Raw genomic sequence first — 21,245 nt, 5'->3', positions numbered from 1 at the left:
TTGCTCTCACTCTGATGTACTTCACAAGTGTGGTGTAATCACCTTTTACATATGCACGCGGGACTTACATATGCATTTGCATGAAAGCACGGTGGGCTTTAAAAAAAAATGTTTATTTTATCCAAAACTTTATTTCTATCACAAGGAATGAACAACAGCCTTTGTGACAGGTCCTCTTAATGGAGAGATCTGGGGTCTATTAGACCCCAAATCTCTCCTCTGGCCTCCAATGCAGCCGATCAGACATGGTTCAGTCTGATTGGCTTCTTTCCTGGCCGCTAATAGTGACAGCTTTCCGGTTTCTGTGGTCACAGAGGGGGAGAAACAGCGCCAGTTCCTCTCTCTCTGTAGTGTAGTCGTCGCCGGTCACATCACTTCCGGGCTCCGTGGGTTCTTCATTATGTGGCTCTCCCTGTTACAGCATAGTCTTTGACAAAAAGTCCTGACGGCCTCCAGTTTCTACTGCACATTTCCAGTGGGACCATTCATTCCTCAGGCTGACCTGTACTCATTACCATCCCCCAGCAATCCAGAGAGTGTGGCTTCAGCCATGGGTGCACCTAAAGTGGCAGGTGGCTATGACTTAAGAGATTGGCATCTTACCCAGAAACATTGTCACATCCACTTCTACCAGTTCTGAGTGTCTGCACGCCAGCGGGATATTTCTCTAACAATAATTGATTTACTTGCATTGATTATCATGTCTATCTCCCTGTCTCTGCAGTAAAGATGAGAAGACAGAAAAGTCATCAGGTAGGGTGTCATTGCTGAAACCAGAGCCTCGAACACGTGGAGCTGCTGACGGCATGTTACAGAGGGTGCAGAAGCTCCCATGTCAGATAACCAGGTAATGGATTTGTCATCCTTCTGCCTTAAAACGTTGCAGTCAGTAGTTTTGTGTTCATTAGTTTATAACTTTATATATGTTGTGCTGACATTTTGAAACTGAATGCTGCTGCTTCTTTGTAGCTATATTGTAGCTCACTCATTCGGCCGAAGGATGCTGTACCCAGGCTCTGTGTACCTCTTACAGAAGGCTCTCATGCCCATGTTATTACAGGGTCAGGCTCGTCTGGTGGAAGAGGTGAGACTGAAATGTGTAATATCTGTTTTATTCTTTTGGTGTTCTCTGTCCAATGGACTCTAACAGTATTACCACTGTTGCTCTACCTCTAGTTCAGGCAAAATTTGTTCTTTGTTTCCGATCACAGTATCATGGGAAGCGAGCGAAGTTGCTGGCATGTGATGGCAATGAAATAGACACCATATTTGTGGACCGCAGGAGCTCCGGGGGCAGCACAGGATCAAAGCTGGTAAGTGTAACATACAGGGTCAGTTTAACCATGCTCATTGGCTCCTTTAGTCTTGAACATGAAGTACAGGTTCACCGTGATAACTTTGCCTACATGTATTGCATTTGCTGTTGTCTTGGTAATTAGCAGTTACCTTTCTTCTATATTTTTTTTTCTTTGTCTTGTTAATTTTGGTCTCAATTATTCCTAAAAAAAAAAAAAAAAAGTGGTTGGGAAGTAATCGGTCACCCAGCAAATACAAGTCATCTCTAATATCTTAGTTTCTTACATTTAAACATCAATGTATATGAGAAGTGCATGCAAGGTTTCCTTTTTTTATATATGAAGCCTGCTCACATGACTGGCTCAAAGATAATGGCTATTGCTCAAACGTTTGTTACATAAATATGTAGATGTAGAAGATATGTCAAAAACCCACCCTGAGAAATACCATGTAGACAAGAAGTGGCAGTAAACGGGAGCTCAGTTGCAATAAAGACTGAAAAAAAAATGCAACTGTTTGATATAAAATGCTTTAGCCAACTAATGGTAATTCAGTTTACATCTACTTTAATCCTTTTACTCCCAGGTCCATACAGCGTAGACTGTAGCACAGTACTGCAGACTACACTGTACACTACAGCATTGCTTCAAGCTGGCCAGGTCCATACGCCATACGGACCTGCATTCCTCCTCTACTATAAGCTCATAGTCACTTTAGTGACCGTGAACTTATAGCAGAATTATAACTATGCTGCTGAACAAACTGATGGCTCAGATCAGTGGCTAATAAGCCACTGTTTAGAGCAATTTACCTAAAATTTTAACCCCCCCCCCCCCCCCTCCTGCTGCTGCTGCTTTCTACCATGCCTCCTGCTCCTCCACCCACCTATGCTGACATCTAAAATGCCCCCTACTCTAACTCTTCCTTACCTTGCCTGCTCTTATCTCTCCCCCTCCCAGCACCGATGTGTTTTTGTTTCCCCTTCGCAAACCCCATTCCCCTTGTAATACCCTATGTGAACGAAGCCTTAGTAGAAATTTGTCTGGATTTTTGTAAGTTATGTTGTGGTTTTGTGTGCAAATAAGTATTTAAGAGCCGGTTCACACTACCACGACCAGAAAGTCGCCCCATGAAGGAGCAAACTTTTAGCGAGACTTTGAAGAGACTTTGAAGAGACTTTGAAGAGACTTTGAAGAGACTTTGAAGAGACTTTGAAGAGACTCGACTGTCTGTGGGGAATGCCTGGGTAATCTTTTTCTTCTTGGAAAGTCTGATCAGTCGCTTGAAAATAGATAATGATCCGACTTAGAGGCAACTCCCATTAAAATCTATGTGCACAAGTCGGATAGAGGTCGTCTTGAAGTAGTACAGGAAACTTTTCTTAAGTCGGAGCGACTTCAGTAGTGCATATTAAGATGGCTCTCATTCATTTACATTGAATTTGTAATGACAAGCGACTTGGGGCGACTTAAGGTCGCACAAGTCGCGTCCCAAGTCAGAGTAGTGTGAACCGGGTCTTACTGTGTTTGGTTTTTTTTTTTGTTTTTGTTTTTTTTGTAAAAATAGTGTTTTGATAAACATTTGTGTTGCGCAACTATTGATGGGACCTAAAAAAAAAAAAAATCGGTAGCACCTTCGTTTATTCTGCTGATCATGTGCTATTAGAAAATATATGGTTTGGGGGCCTTTTTACAAACGCTGAAAGCTGTAAGTGAAAAATGAAATCCTCCCCAGATTTTGAGAAATGTTTGCGTAATTTAGATTTCACTATTATGCAAAAAACGTAAAATTTTACAAAAAAATTGTGGTTTATTAACTTAATACAGGTTAAGCTTTTATGTTTAGTAGCATAGCAGGAATTTTGTAAAATTTGCTGTTTGTATATGCTAATAATGATTTTAGTGTATTTTTAGCCTAAATTTCATGGGGCCTTTAAAAATGTGCTTGTAGAAAATATATGGTTTGTAGAGTCTTTTACAAACTCTGACAGTCGTAAGAGAAAAATGAAAACCTCCTTCAGATTTGTAGAGAAATTTTGGCTATTTACATTTTTTCGTACGTTTTTTGATTTTCACCATTTCAGAAGAAGGAGCAATTTAAAATTTATAAAAAAATGTGTTTTATTTTTTACAAGTTTAAACTTTTATGTTTAGGTATTTAGCAGGAATTTTGTAAAAATTTGCTGTGTTTGTATCTGCTTATAATAATTTTTGTATATTTTTAGTGAAAATATAATTTTGATAAACATTTGCACCAAATATCACGGGGCCTTTTAAAATCAGCAGCACCTTCTTTTTATTCTGCTGGTCATGTGCTTTCAGAAAATGTGGTTTGAAAGTGGAGCACAGTGCCAGCAAAATGATTAAATTACTTGACCTTCCTGAGGAAACCGCAGTTCAGAATTATTTCTGGCAAAGGTCACTATACATCATGCTGAAGAACAGGTGACCACAGCCATGAAGGGTTTAGGAGTGTTATAGGCAGAGCCTGATTTTAAATATACAGAATAATCTCAGCACATAAGAATGCTTTTTGCAATAATGTTTTATTTAGCATATAAGCCAAATTTAAACAATAGGTGCAAATATCCAAGTCTGTCATATTCCACCAAGCATAACACAGCAAGGGTATTTGTTCCATTGTTTAATTCCAATCCATAGTCAAAAAAATACATGCATGTACGTAGGTAAGGTACCACTTCAGAGGCGGCTCTAGGCTTTGTGAGGCCTTAGGCAAAACTTAGACATGAGGCCCCACTCATGCCCATAATGGAAAAATAATTCAAGCAATTAAATTGTATAATACATTGCACTGAACAGTGTACAATGAACTGATGACAATTCACCCATGGCCAGTCCAGCTTTGTCATTGGATCATATCACGCCAGGACATGCACTGCAACACAAGCTCCCTCTGTATAGTGATTGTGACTTACTTCCTATACCTGGGATGAGAGAGAGAGAGAGAGAGAGAGGGGGGATGGGAGGGGGATGGGAGAGGGATGGGAGGGAGAGAGGGATGAGAGAGAGAGAGAGGGATGAGAGAGAGAGAGGGGGATGAGAGAGAGAGAGAGGGATGAGAGAGAGAGAGAGGGATGAGAGAGAGGGATGGGAGGGAGAGAGGGATGGGAGGGAGAGAGGGATGGGAGGGAGAGAGGGATGGGAGGGAGAGAGGGATGGGAGGAAGAGAGGGAGACTTTTTGTTCTGCACTGTGTGTGATCAGGATAACATGTGATGTCTCAGGGTGTGTGGGCTCCAGGAGTCGGTCCGGTCACATATAAGAGGAGTTGTTTGCGGGCAGGGGCTTGCAATGGTCGGAGCAATCTTGTGTCAAGTGTGCAATAAAATCCTTTCTTAGACTCACCCCAATGCCGGGACTTGTCAGATCGCCGTCACACCTAGCATCTGTATTGCGGGGTGAAAGCACAACACACGTGGGGGGCGGGGCTTCACCTAACAGTTAACCCGGCAGCCTGCAGCTCATTGGTCCCTGGACCAGCTCTCTCTCCTGTCATGTGCAGAGCGGCCGAGGGGCAGTGACTCACCTCGGTTCTCCCTTCTTGCAGCTAAAGAGGGGGGGGGGGGCAGTCAAGTTGATGTTAGTGCAGAGTCCCGGCGTGAGGAGTTTGGTCCCGCACATCCACAGGCAGCGCCATTCTTCCCGATGCTGGTGTCTCCCCTTCCTCCTTCAGGCAAATCAGGCGGCTGCGAGGCCCCAATGAGCGCAAGGCCTTAAGCAACTGCCTATTTTGCCTAATTAAAGAGCCGCCTCTGTACCACTTAGTCTTTTATAGCAACTGATGATCAGATGTACGTACCGGAATTCAATACCCAGAATAGAATAATGAAAAAGAGAAAAGCAGAGCCAGACTGGTGAAAACATAGTTGCCAACATTTGAAAAGAAATTTCCAGGGACACTTTGCAACACAGCTATCAATTACCACACCCACTTCCATGAAGAGCCACCCACTCCGCATAATTAATCTCCGCCTACTTATCAGATTAGGTATACTCAATATAGAGAGAATTACAGGGAATTAAAAAGGAACTTCAAACTGAAGGCCAAAGTAGCCGAGTTGAAATAAGTCTCCCATTCAGCTGCACTACGTCTGCGTAACATTTATGGGCAGCCCGATTAACGGGCGCTACCAGGGACTATGTAAATTACCCGGAACAGGCTCCTATTTTGCCGGGACTGTCCCAGGAAAAAAGGGACAGTTGGCAAGTATGTGAAAAGAGGAGTGAAAAAAAGCCCCAACATTTCAGGGTGTAGGAAGGAACCCCCTTTCTCAGGAGAAGATGATCTGGCCAAAGTAAGCGGTACACCCCAGATTAGAATGCACCCTGGGTGCACGGAAGACTTGGAAAGCTGCAAAATATTTGATTTCGCTTACAGCTTCTAGCTTTTAAGTTACAATAATATTGAGAGTTCATGCAGGTAGCTGTTGTGACCGGTTTACTTTAAGGCCTCTTGCACATGATACTCCTGTTTTGAGCATCTCCTTTTTCAGCCATAAATTTGAGGCGTATTTGTCTTATTGAAATTAGCGCATTCGCATGCGTTTGTGCAAATTCACTTTTTTGCGCAAATGTATTCTCGCAAAATATGCAAACTAGCATTTTTCAGATCAACGATATGTTTGTATGCGTTCATTTGTTCGCAATCGCGCGTAAGGCATAAAATTGCTGTCCATAAAGGCAGATTTTTCTATTTTGTTCTTACTGAAGAATGCACGGCGCTCATTTACGCGCCTGTGTGCATAGGCACATTACAATGATAGGGCTGTATTTTAGCTCGGCAAAGAAAAAAAAAGCTGTACTGAGCTTTTTTTTTTTTTAAGCTGCAGTGTCAAGAGGCCTAAGCCCACATTTCATCATCTGTTCTGCTGGATCAGGACAGCAGATGTTGTATAATAGCAATGTGAGGTTTGAGAAGTCATTATGTTTGCTCTATGTATATCCTGATGTATTCCTGTTTCAGTGATATTGGCTTTCTTAAAATGTAAATTTCATCTTAATCCTCATGAAACTATTTAACCCTTTTCTTTCTCCCAATGGATAGGTTATCTGCTGTGAGGGAAATGCTGGCTTCTACGAGGTTGGCTGTGTCTCCACTCCACTGGAAGGTTAGAGAGTGTTTTATATCCGCCCAGCATATTCTGCTTGTTTATATGTTTAAAGCTGGTCAGTTTTTCCTGAAGGGTAGTACAGGCAGTTCAGACCTGCTGTATACTGTAGACAGTACTATCCGCAAGCTTAAAGCGGAGTTCCGGCCTCGGGGGTGAATTTTAGCTAAAAATACCCCCGGACAGTCAGAGCTAGTGCATTCCATAATGGATAGCCTCTGAACTGTCCCGGGTCTCACTTACCTTTTAGAAGAAATACTTGCCTTAAAAATTTCCTCAGCGCTGCCATCTCGGGTGTGGGCAGCTGAAGCCAGCGCGGCCTCTTCTGCCTCCTCTTTGACGTCGGAGTCCCAGAATGCCTTGCATCGGCCCCGCTCGTCACTCCTGGTGCAGGCGCATGCCCAGAAGCTGTTTAGCAGGGAATGCTAAAAAAATAAAAGAAAGCCAAGACGCTAGGTCTCAGCAGAGAAAGACCTAAAGCTCTGCTCATCAAGCTAGGCAGAATGAAACTGAAGTAATATCAGATTGGGTTCCTGGTAATGGCTGAGGGATGGCCCCCTAGTGGCGTGCTGAGGTACAAAAGTTTTTTTTGTATTAACCTGATAATTATCTGCCTAGCCTGCTCCTGCAGAGTGCGCCATTACCCATTAGTGAAGGCTAATACCATCGGGCGGCGACTGTCAGAGGACAGTAAGTTCTTACAAATTTCTATTTTTTTTTTTCGATTTTGAGGCCGGAACTCTGCTTTAAGGCTTATTTTGTCAATGACCACTTCAGTCTACACATTGATAACCATGCCATTAGTGATCAAATGATTTGAAAACATTCTAATTGGAGACTAGATCTGTCACTGACACTTGGGATAGAGCACCATCAGCCCCTTTAATGTGTCGGCTGGAGACTGTGAAAGTAAAGGCGTTTAATATTCTATCCCGAACATGGGCCCTCATGTTTGGTTGGTAGTGAATATACGGTTTGCAGGCAGGAAAGGGTTAATGACTCAACATATATGCAAGTTAAATATGCTATTCTAGATAGAGATCCACAGGAAAGTAACCTTTTAGGTTAAAATGTATGCACTTATGGATTTTTTTTTTTTTCCTTCTTTCAGCTGGTTATTCTGTCCTCGGTTGGAATCATCCTGGATTTGCAGGCAGTACAGTAAGTTGTAATCTTTGCTAAGGCAAGGGTTCTTTATTTCTGGTCCACACTAGTAATGCCCACTCCCAGACACGCTGCATGTATGAGGCATGCTCCTTGGGTATTTCGATCAGAACACCACATTATATGTTGGCTAGTCAAAGGGCTCTCTTGTAGTTGTCGGAACTATCAAAAACCTTTATTTTAGGTGTGGTTTGCCAGTTGCTGACATCCTATGATCTAACTGGCAGCTGTGGGAGGTTGTGGGCTCAGTCTTTTATCAGTACAAAGGGGAGTAAGTGGGGTGGGCAAACTATCCAAATACACAGCTCTGAAACGACTGCACAGATTTTAACAGGGTTACGTTCTCCTTGCATCGGGTCCCCTGGGAGATTTAACAAGCCTTTTTAAAGTGGTTGTAAAGACTAAAGGTCTTTTATCTTAATGCATTCTCTGCACTAAGGTAAAAAAAAAAAATCTTTTACGTGCAGCTACCTCCCTACTCCCTGAGCCTGATCTCAGTCCAGCGCTGTGCCTGATAGCTCTCTCGCTCTCCTTACTCAATGGACTCCCTGAGAACAGCAGGAACCATTGGCTCCTGCTGCTGTCATTTAAATCCATTGGCGAGGGAGCAGGGCTGAGCTGCACTGTGTGTGTCAATAGATGCATACAGAGCCAGCCGGAGATGGAGCCCACACAAGTACTTGAAGGCAGGTGGCGCCAGGAGAGCCAATGGGAGACCCAAGAAAAAGGGCTGGGGCTGCTCTGTGCAAAATCATTGCACAGGCCAGGTAAGTATAACATTTAAAAAAAAAATAACAATAAAATACAATCATTTGAGCAGTGTGGGGTCGTTGGCAGCATTCTCTGTTTTCAGTTTACTCCAAATTAATAATTTAACAACCCTATTTAGTATTAAGAAGATCTTCCCTTGGGTATTATAAAAAAAATGTTATGTAACCTGAAGTTCCCTGTTTAAAGAATACACCACATTTGCAAAAACAAGATATGTCCAATTGCTACAAAAGCCATTTTGTATTTTGTTGTTTTTCTGATCTTCAGCAGCTGTGATTTTCTGTAACTGCCAAAATTTCAAATGTTGCTTCCTTGCAATATGGAGTACTGAGAGCATTCTGGACACTGTTTTTTGTGTGCTTAAAGTTGATTTCCAGGCAAACCGCTAAATGCACATATGAAATGCATATAAGGGAGCGGTTTTACCTGCCATAGGATTTGTATTTTTCTATTTTTAGTCCTGAAATTCACACTGCATCTCTGTCTAGCAGGGCAGGAAACCTGATTCTTCTCTGCTGCAGCTAAGTAACATTTACAGATCCCTATAGCTTCCCTAGACTGTGACTGGACAGTGGAAGGAGAGGCAGCAGACTATTAAGCTCATGTCTCTGTCACTCTATCTGCCATGTTCCTGGTTAGTATATGAGCACTAAAACACAGCCGATTGGCTCCTTGTCCTTGTGCTAATCTCCCTCTCCAGTCAGAGCGTTGCTGTACAGGAGATGGCAAAAAGCTGAGACCAAGTGTCAAATTCAGGTACTTACATGAGTTGCAGTTAAAATACATTTGATGATGAATAAATGAATACAGATCTGCATTAACCAGGTAAGCCTCTGCAGCTACAGGCATCATCCCAGTGTTTTTTTTTTTTTATTTACTGGTGATGCACTTTAATGTAAAAAGCAATCTTTCTGCTGCCTTTCCGGGCTCCTCTGTCCCGCCAGCCAGCTGATTATGGAGATGACTGAGGACCAGAACATCCCAGATCATCTCTATGGTTTAAGAAACTGGAAACGAGTATTTAGTCACTTCTGGTCTCGCCAGGATGTAAACAAATTATCTTGGTTTGATCTAAAGCTTTTAAGGGCAGAGGAGAGATCTGGGGTCTAATAGACCCCAGATCTCTCAGAGTACCTGTCACTGCCTATGCTATCACAAGGGATGGAAAGAAATGCAATGCAATGAAAAAGGTTTTGCCTATAGTTCTACTTTAAGTTTTTTCATACAGAGATGTGGACAGTACTCCTTTTTCACATTCCAAACCTGAGATTGCACAGGTGGTGATAAGGGCAATCCTTCTCATGTAGTAGTCACTCTGATAAAGTACATGGTAAGCAAAACGTTGGTTTATTCAGACTAGAGAATGGTATGAATCTGCAATAGTTTGCAAAAATTGTGGCAAAGTATTTAGGAATCTTGTTTTATTTTACCTAAATGCTTTAACCTGAGGTTGTCTTTCTTCTGCAGGGTGTTCCTTTTCCTCAGAATGAAGCAAACGCAATGGACGTTGTTATCCAATATGCCTTGTATCGGCTCGGCTTCAAAATGCAAGACATCATTGTTTATGCCTGGTCTATCGGCGGCTTTACAGGTGTGAGGGGACGGGGGCTGCAGACTTTGCGACTAATTAGAAAAGGAAATTTACAGGGGGGAGGGGAGAAGACTGGTCTGAAGGCAGGAAATGTGATTTTCTTAGCAACCAGTCACTTCAATTTTTGTTTTGTTACAATATGTACATAAAAATCTTAATACTTGCTTTGCTTTAGAAAGCATTAACATGTAAATCCCTCGTGGCAGAGGAAATATTTTAAGGGAATGTAATGCCTTTTTATTGTCCTTTTTTAGATAATGTGTATAGGTAAGCTTCATGTAAAAAATGTTGTCGGTGTGTATTAATGTTTTTAAACCTAGTCCCTTTTTTAATGTTGCAATGATTTAAATACAATTTCCTTATTACATATGCAGGCACTGTTTTCTAGTTTTCAAACCATGCCTTTATGGGTGCTTTGCCAATGCTAATGTCAATTCACGTGATTCACTGAAAGCATTGGATATGCGGTTTTTGATGATCTCCCCAGTTATGAGAGCAATTGTGCTGTGCCACAGAAGGCTCTCCCAATTTTCTAATCTGTAAAATCTCTTAAAAGTATATTTCTCTTACGTCCTCCGACAGTCGCCGCCCACTCACAAGTCTTCACCAATGGGTATTGACCTTTGCTCCGTAGGAGTAGCTAGGCAACAAGAATTGTTAATACAAAAGCTTTTAGCATAGACACACCCCTAGGGGCTGTCCCCTCAGTCAATACCTCCCTGCACCAGCATTCCCAACTCAGTTTGATCTTGCCTAGCTTAGGGGTAGCTGGCTTTCCTGTGCTGGGGCTCAGTCTCAGCCTTCTACCCTTTTTATTTGATTTTATTTCAAGTGTTTTCTCTTTTCCTTGCTAGCTGTTATTTTGTCAGCCTTAGTTTAGGGATCTTCTGATGAAGAATCTTCATGCGGAGCTGGGTCTCGGACTGGTCGCCCTGGATCCCAGGGCTGAGAGCCAGATGGATCCCCAGCCTGCCATCGAGCGTTCAGCTTAGGTTTTATCCTGGCACATTGAACGACCCATCCCTGTTCGCTGCAGGGATGCTGCCTGTGAGGTGGCTACCTCACTGGACGCCATGACTGCGGTCCACGAGCGTCCTGGCTGCGGCACTCCCTATCTGCCCTGATAGCGGTTTGTCGCTGGAGACGGCTCCCCACGCCATCTGGTACGGTAAGCACCTTCTGTGTGGGGACCTTCTGTATGGGTATCAGTCTGTGGCTGTGTATTACCCTCCATGTCTGTGTAACTGCGGCTCCCTGTCAGATCCCTGTGTGGCTGCACTGCCTGTGGGCTGCGGGGGGGGGCATCCTGCTCTGCTGTTTATTATGCTCTGGGTGCAGTTTGTGTGCAGACGTGTGTGTGTGTGCGGCGGTCGCTGTGGCGATCCGTCATTTTTATTTGCCTGAATACTGTGACCGGCCCTGTCCCTATGCAGCGCCGTGTTTTGGCGCCATTCGCCGCCATTTTGGCGGGCGGTACTCGTCCATGCACATGGCGGCGCCATTTTATTGTAGCCTTCTCCCCCGGCCGAGGCGGCCATTTTGCTGGAGCCTTCAATAGGCTATATCAGTCAGCCAGCATTGCATCGCTTCCTCTTTCTCTGGGAACAGCGATCGGTGGCAGCAGTCCGGTGTGCTCTCTCCAGGTTTTCACCTTCTTGTCCTGTCATTCCTTGCTCAGTATTGTCTATCCCTGCGGGGTCAGTGCATACAGCAGTGTGCGGTGGGCTGCGCTCGCCGTGGTATTAAAGGGCCAGTACCTTTATACTTTTCTGTACTGGGGCATGGATTCTCAGGATAGCAAGTTTCCCCCCGCCCTGGTGGGAGACCAGGGGGCTGCTGCACCCCCCGAGGGGGCCGAACTGTCCACTGTAGTGGCTTCCTTAGTGTCTCAGGTGCAGTTGCTGCTGGCTGAACGATCCGCAAAAAGGGCCAGGTTATCCATTTCCTCTGATTCAGAGGGCGATGTGGCTGCTGTGGCTGGCGTGCCCCTCTCAGGGTCCCGCTCATCTTTGGACCTTGTGGGGTCTGAGGGGGAGCCTGAGGTGGAGGGGGTTGATGTTTCTCCCCCTGGCTCGCCTGAAGAGCTTGCACTCATGAATGAGCTGATTGCTTCCATAAAGGACACCTTGCACCTGGAGGATGAGCCTACTCCTCCTGCTAGGGTGTCTTCCTTTGGAACACAGAGGACTCGCAAATCAGCGCAGGTTTTTCCCTGCCCTGCTGAATTTCACCATGCGGTTAATGAACAGTGGCGCAATTTAAAGAAGACCTTTACTGTGCCAAACAAGTTTAAACTGCTTTATCCGTTTGCGCCTGCCACTGACGAGCGTTGGTGTGTGGCGCCTCCGGTGGATCACGCGGTAGCCGTTTTGAACAAAGCTACTGCGGTGCCTTCTGAGGATACCCCGGTTTTCCGGGACCCTACGGACAGGAGAATAGAGTCTCTTGCCCGTCATGCCTATATGGTGGCTGGTTCTATGCTGAAGCCTATTTTTGCTTCCATTATGGTGGCTCAGGCTGTTGCTGATTGGACCAAGATGCTCAGGCGCACCTTGGCGGCTGATTCCGCTTCGCCTACCACGTTGGCTATGGTGGACCAAATCCATCAGGGTGTCATGTACTTGTGCAATGCGGACTTGAATTTAGCTCCCTTGGCTGCGCGCCTGTCCAGCCTGGCGATTCTGAATCGTCGTCTGATTTGGCTGAAGAATTGGTCGGTCGACCAATCTTCTCGCAAGACGCTGGCGGATTTTTCCTACGCGGGGTCTCGCCTTTTTGGCGAGGCTTTGGATACCCTGATAAAAGGGGTTACGGGGGGCAAGAGTACTCTCCTGCCCCAGTCTTTCAAGCATAAGTCTTTCCGTGGAAAGCGGAATTCCTCGTCTAGGCCCTCTCAGGGGTCCTTTCGTGCCTTTCGGTCGCAGTCCAAGGGCAAGCCCTTCAAAGGCCAAGGCTCACAGAAGAAGCCGTGGGTGGGGAAGCAGAAGTCCGGTTCAACTTCCACACCACTTCAGCCTGAAGGGGCGCCCTCACCCGTTTCTGGGGTGGGGGGACGTCTGCGCGGTTTCCTACATCCTTGGCTGGCCCGCATTCGGGACAGATGGGTTCAGGAAATCGTTCGATCTGGTTACAAGATCGAATTTCTCTCTCGGCCGGCGGGCAGATTTTTTCCCTCAAATCTTCAGCTGTGTCCGGAGCGCTTGCAGGATTTGCACCTAGCGGTGCGGGACCTGCGGGCCCAGGGGGTAGTGGTCCCGGTGCCTCATCGGGACAGATTTCGGGGGTTTTACTCCAATCTGTTCACTGTGCCCAGAAAGGAGGGCAAGGTGCGTCCGATTCTGGACTTGAAGGCTCTGAACCGCTTTGTGCGGGTTCGCAAGTTTAGCATGGAATCCCTGCGCTCAGTGGTGGCTACCCTGAGTCCGGTGGAATTCATGGCCTCCATCGATCTGAAGGATGCGTACCTACACATCCCCATTTTCGAGGGTCACCAGAGGTACCTTCGATTCGCCATTGCAGAGGATCACTACCAATTTGTGGCGTTACCTTTCGGTCTCGCTTCAGCTCCGCGGGTTTTTACCAAGGTGCTGGCGCCGGTTCTGGCCCTGTTACGAGCACAGGGCATTGCTGTCTTGGGGTATCTGGACGATATCCTGATACGGTCGAACGCCAGTCAGAGCCTGGTGACCGACCTGTCCGCCACGATGCGGACTCTGCAGGAGTTCGGTTGGACTATCAACATTCCGAAGTCGACTCTGTGTCCTTCGGTTCGTCTTCCCTATCTGGGAATGATTCTGGACTCTGTCCAAGCGAAGGTCTTCCTGCCGGAGGACGAGGTCAGGTCCCTCAGGGACAACCGGCACTCGTCTCTCCGGACATGCATGAGATGACTAGGTTTAATGGTCTCGTCTTTCGAGGCGGTCCCTTTTGCCCAGTTTCACACGCGGGGTCTCCAAGCGGAGATTCTGGCCGAGTGGGACGGGCGGCCGCAATCCCTGGATCTGTGGATCTTGTTGAGCCACGACACCAGGAGGGATCTTCTGTGGTGGCTCCAGTCCCCGGCGGTGTTGGGGGGGGGGGGGGGCAAGTCTTTTCGTCCATTCTCATGGACGGTGCTCACCACGGATGCCAGCCTGTCGGGCTGGGGTGGTGTTCTGGGCGTTCTGTCCGCCCAGGGAACTTGGTCGGAGGAGGAGTCCTCCCTTCCGATCAACATTCTGGAATTGAGAGCGATAAAGCTTTGCCTTCTGAGATGGACGGACCGGCTTCGGGGCCGTCCAGTTCGGGTTAAGACGGACAATGCCACCGCGGTGGCCTACATCAACCACCAAGGGGGGCACCAGGAGTGCCCGAGCGGCTCGGGAAGTAGCCGACATTCTGTCTTGGGCCGAGACGCACGTCCCGGCGATTACGGCAGTTCACATTCCGGGGGTGGAGAACTGGCAGGCGGATTATCTGAGTCGCCAGACCCTGGACCAGGGAGAATGGTCCCTTCACCCGGATGTCTTCCAGTTGTTGTGCGCGAAGTGGGGTTCCCCGGATGTGGACCTGTTCGCGTCTCGTCTGAACAACAAGGTGGAAAGATTTGTGGCACGGACGCGCGATCCTCGGGCAGACGCCTCAGACGCGTTAGTGGTGCCCTGGCATCAGTATCGTCTGATGTATGCCTTTCCACCGATTCAACTGCTGTCCAGGCTTCTTCGCAGGTTAGCCTCGGAACTGCACACAGTGATTCTGGTGGCGCCGGACTGACCTCACCGGTCTTGGTACGCAGACCTCGTAAATCTGGCGGTCGACGCTCCGTGGCGTCTGCCACTTCGAGAAGATCTCCTGTCTCAAGGACCGATATTCCATCCTGCTTTACAGTCGCTGGCTTTAACGGCCTGGCTGTTGAAAGCCAGGTCCTGAAGGATAGGGGTCTCTCCCCTGAGGTCATTCCCACTTGATCAAGTACTACCGTACTTGGAAAGCGTATTTTGCCTGGTTTGAGTCCAGGGGGTATTCCCCTCGCTCATAATCGGTGTCGAGGGTGTTGGCTTTCCTTCAAACGGGCGTGGACCAGCGTTTGGCGTTGGCCACGATTAAGGGTCAGATTTCTGTGCTGGCCGTTCTCTTTCAACGCCCTGTGGCGTCTAATTCATTGGTTAGCACCTTTGTTCAGGGGGTGCGACATTTGGCCCCTCCTAGGAGGGACCCTTTACCTCCATGGGACTTGAATTTGGTTCTGTCCGTGTTGCAACAGGCTCCCTTTGAAAAGATCAGGGAGATCTCGTTGTCTCTGTTGTCCAAGAAGGTTGCCTTTTTGGTGGCAATCGCTTCGGCTCGCAGGGTGTCGGAGTTGGCGGCTTTGTCCTGCAATTCTCCCTACCTGGTGGTCCACAAGGATAAGGTGGTCCTGCGGCCTAACCCATCTTTTCTTCCGAAAAGGATCTCAGAATTTCACCTGAATGAAGACATTGTCTTGCCTTCGCTCTGCGCGAAGCCTAAGCATCCGAAGGAGGTTGCCTTACATTCCTTGGATGTTGTCCGGGCGATCAGGCTTTACCTGTAGTCCACTAAATCTTTTCGCAAGTCGGATTCCCTCTTTGTCCTTCCTGAGGGACCTCGGAAGGGCATGGCGGCGTCGGCTGCGACCATCGCCAAATGGATCAGACAGATCATTGAACAAGCCTATGCCTTGAAGGGGAAGGTTCCTCCCTTCCCTGTGAAGGCGCACTCTACCAGGTCTTTGAGTATGTCTTGGGCTTACCGTCATCAGGCTTCTGTGGCCCAGGTGTGTAAGGCGGCGACTTGGTCGTCCGTTCACACCTTCTCAAAGTTCTATAAGGTGGATGTTCAGGCATCGGCTGATGCCTCCTTTGGCCGTAAAGTTCTCAGTGCGGCAGTTTCCTAGGGACCCTTGTTTTTGTGGGCCCTTGGTTATTGGGGTGTTTTACCCCTGGGTTACTTGTTTTCCTGGGTTGTTGCTCCTGTTGAGCACGTTTTCCTGTTGCCCAGTTGGTTCTCTTACTGTGGTAAGGTTCCTATCTCTGATGTGGGTACTGCGTTGCCTTTCTACGGTTGCGTCTCCCACCCCTCATGTCACATAGTTGCATAGTTACATAGTAGGTGAGGTTGAATAAAGACAATAGTCCATCCAGTTCAACCTGTGTAGGCATGTGTGGCTGTAATCATCTCCCATACCCCTGAATGTTCTGATCCTTGAGATGTAAGTCTAAGAGTCTTTTGAAAGCCACCATACTACCCGCAGAAACCACCTCTTGTGGTAGAGAATTCCACAATCTTGTTGCCCTAACGGTAAAGAACCCCCCGCGTTGCCTGAGGTTAAAACGCTTCTCCTCTAATCGCATTGTATGCCCTCGAGTCCTCATGCAATCCCTTCGAATGAACAGCTTTTTTTCTAAGCTGGGATCCCCATTAAGATATTTATAAATTGCTATCATGTCCCCCCTCAGACGTCTCTTCTCCAGGGAGAATAAATCGAGCGATTGTAGACGCTCTTCATAGTCAAGGTCCTCCAATCCCCTAATTAGTTTAGTTGCCCTTCTCTGGACTCTCTCCAGCTCCAACACATCCCTCCTGAGGACTGGCGACCAGAACTGGACGGAATACTCCAGATGCGGTCGGACCAGAGTTTTATAAAGTGGAAGGATTATAGTCTTATCTCTGGAATGCATCCCTTTCTTTATGCATGCTAATATTCTGTTGGCTTTGGAAGCTGCTGCTTGACATTGCATGCTGTTTCCTAATCTATCATCAACCAATACTCCCAGATCCTTCTCCATTTTTGATTCCCCCAAGGGCTCCCCTCCTAACGTGTATTGTGATTTTATGTTTTTAGTCCCCAAGTGCAAAACCTTACACTTCTCCACGTTAAACCTCATTTGCCATGTCGTTGCCCACTCTGTTATTTTGTCCAGGTCATTCTGCAGGATATCTGCTTCATGTTGTGAAGTTATTGCCCTGCCCAATTTTGTGTCCTCTGCAAAAACTGATATCGAACTACTGATCCCGACCTCAATGTTGTTTATGAATAAATTGAACAAGGTTGGTCCCAGGACTGAGCCTTGGGGGACCCCGCTTACCACCTCAGACCAGTCTGAGTATGCGCTGTTTATTACTACCCTATGTCTACACTGCTTTGGAATATCCCATTGGTGAAGACTTGTGGGTGGGCGGCGACTGTCGGAGGATGTAAGAGAACTGAATTTTTGTAAAATCTTACCGTAAAATTCCTTTCTCTGAGTCCTCTGACAGTCGCCGCCCCTCTTTTGGGGTTTTTGTATACTCTTACTGCTATGCTACCAAACTGAGTTGGGAATGCTGATGCAGGGAGGTATTGACTGAGGGGACAGCCCCTAGGGGTGTGTCTATGCTAAAAGCTTTTGTATTAACAATTCTTGTTGCCTAGCTACTCCTACGGAGCAAAGGTCAATACCCATTGGTGAAGACTTGTGAGTGGGCGGCGACTGTCGGAGGACTCAGAGAAAGGAATTTACGGTAAGATTTTACAAAAATTCCGTTATCCAGCTAAACCTTCCTTTTTTTTTTTTCCCCTCTTGACTAAAGTGAGGAAGGGTTAGAACCCCTTTCAGGTTTGTACTGCCACTCACTACCAAACCTGGTGACCACCATTTTACCAAATGGGAAATGAGAATAAATCCCTAACAGCAAAGGAAACAGAAATAAAAGCCTTTTTCTTAATCGTACATCACAAGACCTGACCATTTGTCTTTGCTGCCTCCTTCAGGTGGATGGACACTTGCCAAAAAGGCAGGTTTTCCCACCCAGACATAAACATTGCCAGCACAGGGGGTTGCCTGGCACTGGTTGGCTACTCCCTTTCCAGATATAGAAGGCCTGTTAATCCTCAGCAAGTCTTGGCAAAGCAGGCAGATGGGTAGGGGGGGGACAATGGAGTGGGCTCCTTTTGTCAAGTGGGGGGGGGGGAGGGGACCCTTGCGCAGTACACCCTGCATTGGCTGACTTGTGGGTCAGCTTAGTTCTGAATTCCTGCTCTTTTCTGGCCCTTCTACCTTTCCAGAGGCACATTCCTCCAATTCCTTTGTATCAAGGTAGTCATTTTTGGCAACCATTTCCAGGCTGCATGAACAGTTTTCAGAGGTTCTTGCAGGTCTAGGGCACATAAAAGGGGCATGCTTCTTACCCTTCCCCCTAATGTTGAAAACTGTGGTGTCAGAGGAACATCCTTTGGATGAGAAGGAAGAGGATTCCGGTAAGGTTCCTGAGTCCTCTTTGGAAGTATCCTGTCAGGAAGAGGCTCGGGGTTCTTGGACTGTCACAGGCGCAGAGGACCACAGTTAGTTTTGGCAGATGCAGTCGGAATGATTCCAAAACTACTGCTTCCTGAATCCACTACTCTTAAAGTCACTGGATTTGGGTCATGCTGGCCACTGCAGAAACCCAAATCTTTTCCTGTGCACCCTCATTTACAGTAAGCGATGTGTGCTGATTGGGCTCTTCAGAGATGGTGTTTTTCCCACCATAGCAGTTTACCATTAGTACCCCATGCTGCGGGAGTTCTTGTGTGGGGTTCCTTAGCCTTAGACCTGGCCATTTCCTATCGGAGTTGGAAGATCAGGACCTCATCCACTGAGATTGTCAAATAAGCTACGTACTGTATATATATATATATATATATATATATATATATAAGGATTAAGGCCCTTTTTAAAGGCAGATGCTTCATTCAAAGAATCGGATCCTGCCTTTTGATCAATGCCTAGAGAATTTTCCTAGAGCTTTGATTTTGGTGGATTCCATTTGATAATCCTTGAGGTTTGGCGTTTTTTCCGTTCACATGAGAGGGTGCTGTGGCTCAAATGCTGGACAGTTGAAGAACCCTTAAAGAGGGGGGAAGGTCCCTGTGTCCTGTAATGTAGTCCAGGAAAAAGATTTTACAGGTAAACCAAAAATCCTACTTTTCATGTATTTTTCTCAGTAGATTAAGGGAAGGCTAGAATTGCCATCCTCTTTTTAACCTGCTGTCTGTTGCAGACTTAACTTCATTTCCTATTTGGTGAAAAGTTTATCACAGTTGACAGAATGTGAGGCAAAAATCTCTGTAACTTAGTCCTGGATAGGAAAAGAAACCTGATGGGGTCCCAATTTTTCCTGATCTATTCAAAATAAAAAAAGTAGCTGGCCAATTTACCAATAATTCACTATTTTATTAGGCTCTGTACTTTTAACAAAAATATGATCTAGTGTGTGTGCGCACAAGCACATGATAATGTATTTACTAAAAATACACTAAGTGGTTTGTTTTAGACCTCCCACGCCAAAATTAAGATAAAAAATAAAAATCCAAGGGTCTTCTGAGTCCCATGACTATGAATGGTCCTTCCTCTTCTGCAGCGGGGGCGGGTTCTTGCCTCCACAATAAACTTTGATCGCTAATGATATCGTCCTGAGCAGTAATACTCTTAAGCACAGGCTGTGAGATGACGTTGCCCTAGTGGGTGGATTTATGACATCCTAAGTTCAATGGAAGTGGGTTGCATGATACTGGGCCATTATTTAACCCGGAAGATTGAGGCTTTTTAGTCACAGAAAACAAGTACTGCAGCATATTGCTCTAAATTGTTTTAAAGCAAAATTAAAGGAGAAGTTCACTTTTTTTAGAAAAAAATTTATTTATTTTGGAGCTTGTAAAGCATTGAATTACCAATCAGCAGATCGCTGGTGCCATGCAGATCTGCCAGTGTATCAGTGTGCCCATACATTACATCTCGTACAGGCACACAGATACAATCTGACAGGAAGAGACCACACAGCGCTGTGGTAGTTCATTGAATATACAAGCCGACAGCAGCAAAGGCTGCCACACCTTGTACACCTTCCATTCACAGGACACTGAATGAGTGGCACGGCCGGGCAGAATACTCGCTAGCTGTCAGAATGAGGTGCGTGGGCCGGTCCATTCGTAACATGTTGTATGTTACACCCCTACGAAAGGTGAACTTATCCTTTTAAAGTCCACAAATGCTCACCTCTACCTTTCAGTGATGTGACCATTGGATCCCTCGCTGGCCATTTAATATCTTCTCTCGTGCCTGGTCTTTGGTCTTTTGATTTGTTGGTCAGGGATGATGTGACTCCTGTGCATGCACACAAGTCTTTCATTCCAGGACCAGCGCAGTATGCCAGGAATGTCAGCTCAGTGTACATTTTATTAGAGGATTGCAAACAGGCAGGTAAGATTTTTCTATTGCAGCCATGTAATGTCTGTTGTGCAATAAAGAGCTGCCTACTTGCAGAGTTTGTTTGAAGGTTTAGTTCGTCTTTAGAGAAGAAACCTGAAAGTACATCAGTCTTTTTTTTTTTTTTTTTTCTCTACAGCTACTTGGGCATGTATGTCCTATCCAGACATCAGTGCTCTTGTCCTTGATGCCTCCTTTGATGACCTGGTTCCTCTGGCCCTGAAAGTGATGCCGGAAAGTTGGCGTAAGTCATGTCCCTGTGATTCTCTTATTTCCACCTCTCTAGCTCTGTGATTGCATGTGTTCACTTTCTCTGTCTACTATTAATATTTGGCTTTCCTTCATACAGGAGGTCTGGTAACCAGAACAGTCCGGAAGTATCTAAATCTAAACAATGCAGAGCAGCTATGCAGGTACTAATGCTAAATGTGTTCCTAAAACTCAATGATTGCCTTGATTTCTTAAGTCGTTGCACATCCATCACACCCTTCATAGGTTCTCCTATATGCTACTGCTTTAAATTTAAAGTATTATTTAAAAGTTAGCAGGTCCTCGAAAGCCCCCTTTTCCATGTGGTGGGATAATGCATATTTGTAGAACAGTCTCTTGTAAGAAAGCCAGATCATGCACCCAGCTGGCTGCTGTCTGGGGCCTGTAGGTTCCAAATAATGAACCTTTGCTTAACCACTTCCCGCCCGCCCTATAGGCAATTGACGGTGGGAAAGTGGTTGTACTATCCTGACCCGCCGTCATATGACGGTGTGCAGGATAATGCGCTCTGTCACTTTGACACACTGCATCTCCGATGTCGGTAAAGAGCCTGCTGACGTAGTCTCTTTACCATGTGACCAGCTGTGTCCAATCACAGCTGGTCACATAGTAAATAGGAAGAGCCGTTGATCGGAATTTCCTCAGTTCGAGTCTGACGGGCATGAGTAGAGGAGAGCCGATCTGCGGCTCTCCTGATGGGGTGGGGGGGGGATCTGTGTTGGTAATTGGAGAATTGTTTACCAGTGCAGACTCTTGGGGGGGGGGGGGGGGGGGTGCCTTCAGGGATGGCAATCAGGGCTCAG

General features: G+C 46.3%; 1 protein-coding gene across 1 annotated transcript in view; it reads left to right on the top strand.

The window, feature by feature from the left end:
• Positions 1-21,245, top strand: part of ABHD16A (abhydrolase domain containing 16A, phospholipase) — a 54,780-nt gene that overhangs the window by 17,975 nt on the left and 15,560 nt on the right. Inside the window, exons 7-14 of the mRNA XM_082264003.1 lie at positions 725-847; positions 970-1,084; positions 1,212-1,313; positions 6,360-6,423; positions 7,535-7,584; positions 9,826-9,949; positions 20,312-20,416; positions 20,522-20,585. Of these exons, the coding sequence (XP_082120129.1) occupies positions 725-847; positions 970-1,084; positions 1,212-1,313; positions 6,360-6,423; positions 7,535-7,584; positions 9,826-9,949; positions 20,312-20,416; positions 20,522-20,585 (747 nt within the window). The remainder of the gene's footprint in view (positions 1-724; positions 848-969; positions 1,085-1,211; positions 1,314-6,359; positions 6,424-7,534; positions 7,585-9,825; positions 9,950-20,311; positions 20,417-20,521; positions 20,586-21,245) is intronic.

Source organism: Pelophylax lessonae (genome assembly GCF_965119305.1).
Source record: "Pelophylax lessonae genome assembly, chromosome: 7".
In the NCBI taxonomy this organism is placed as follows: Eukaryota; Metazoa; Chordata; class Amphibia; order Anura; family Ranidae; genus Pelophylax; species Pelophylax lessonae.
The sequence above is the reverse complement of the archived record's forward strand: the minus strand, read 5'-3'. Positions and strand labels throughout refer to the sequence as shown.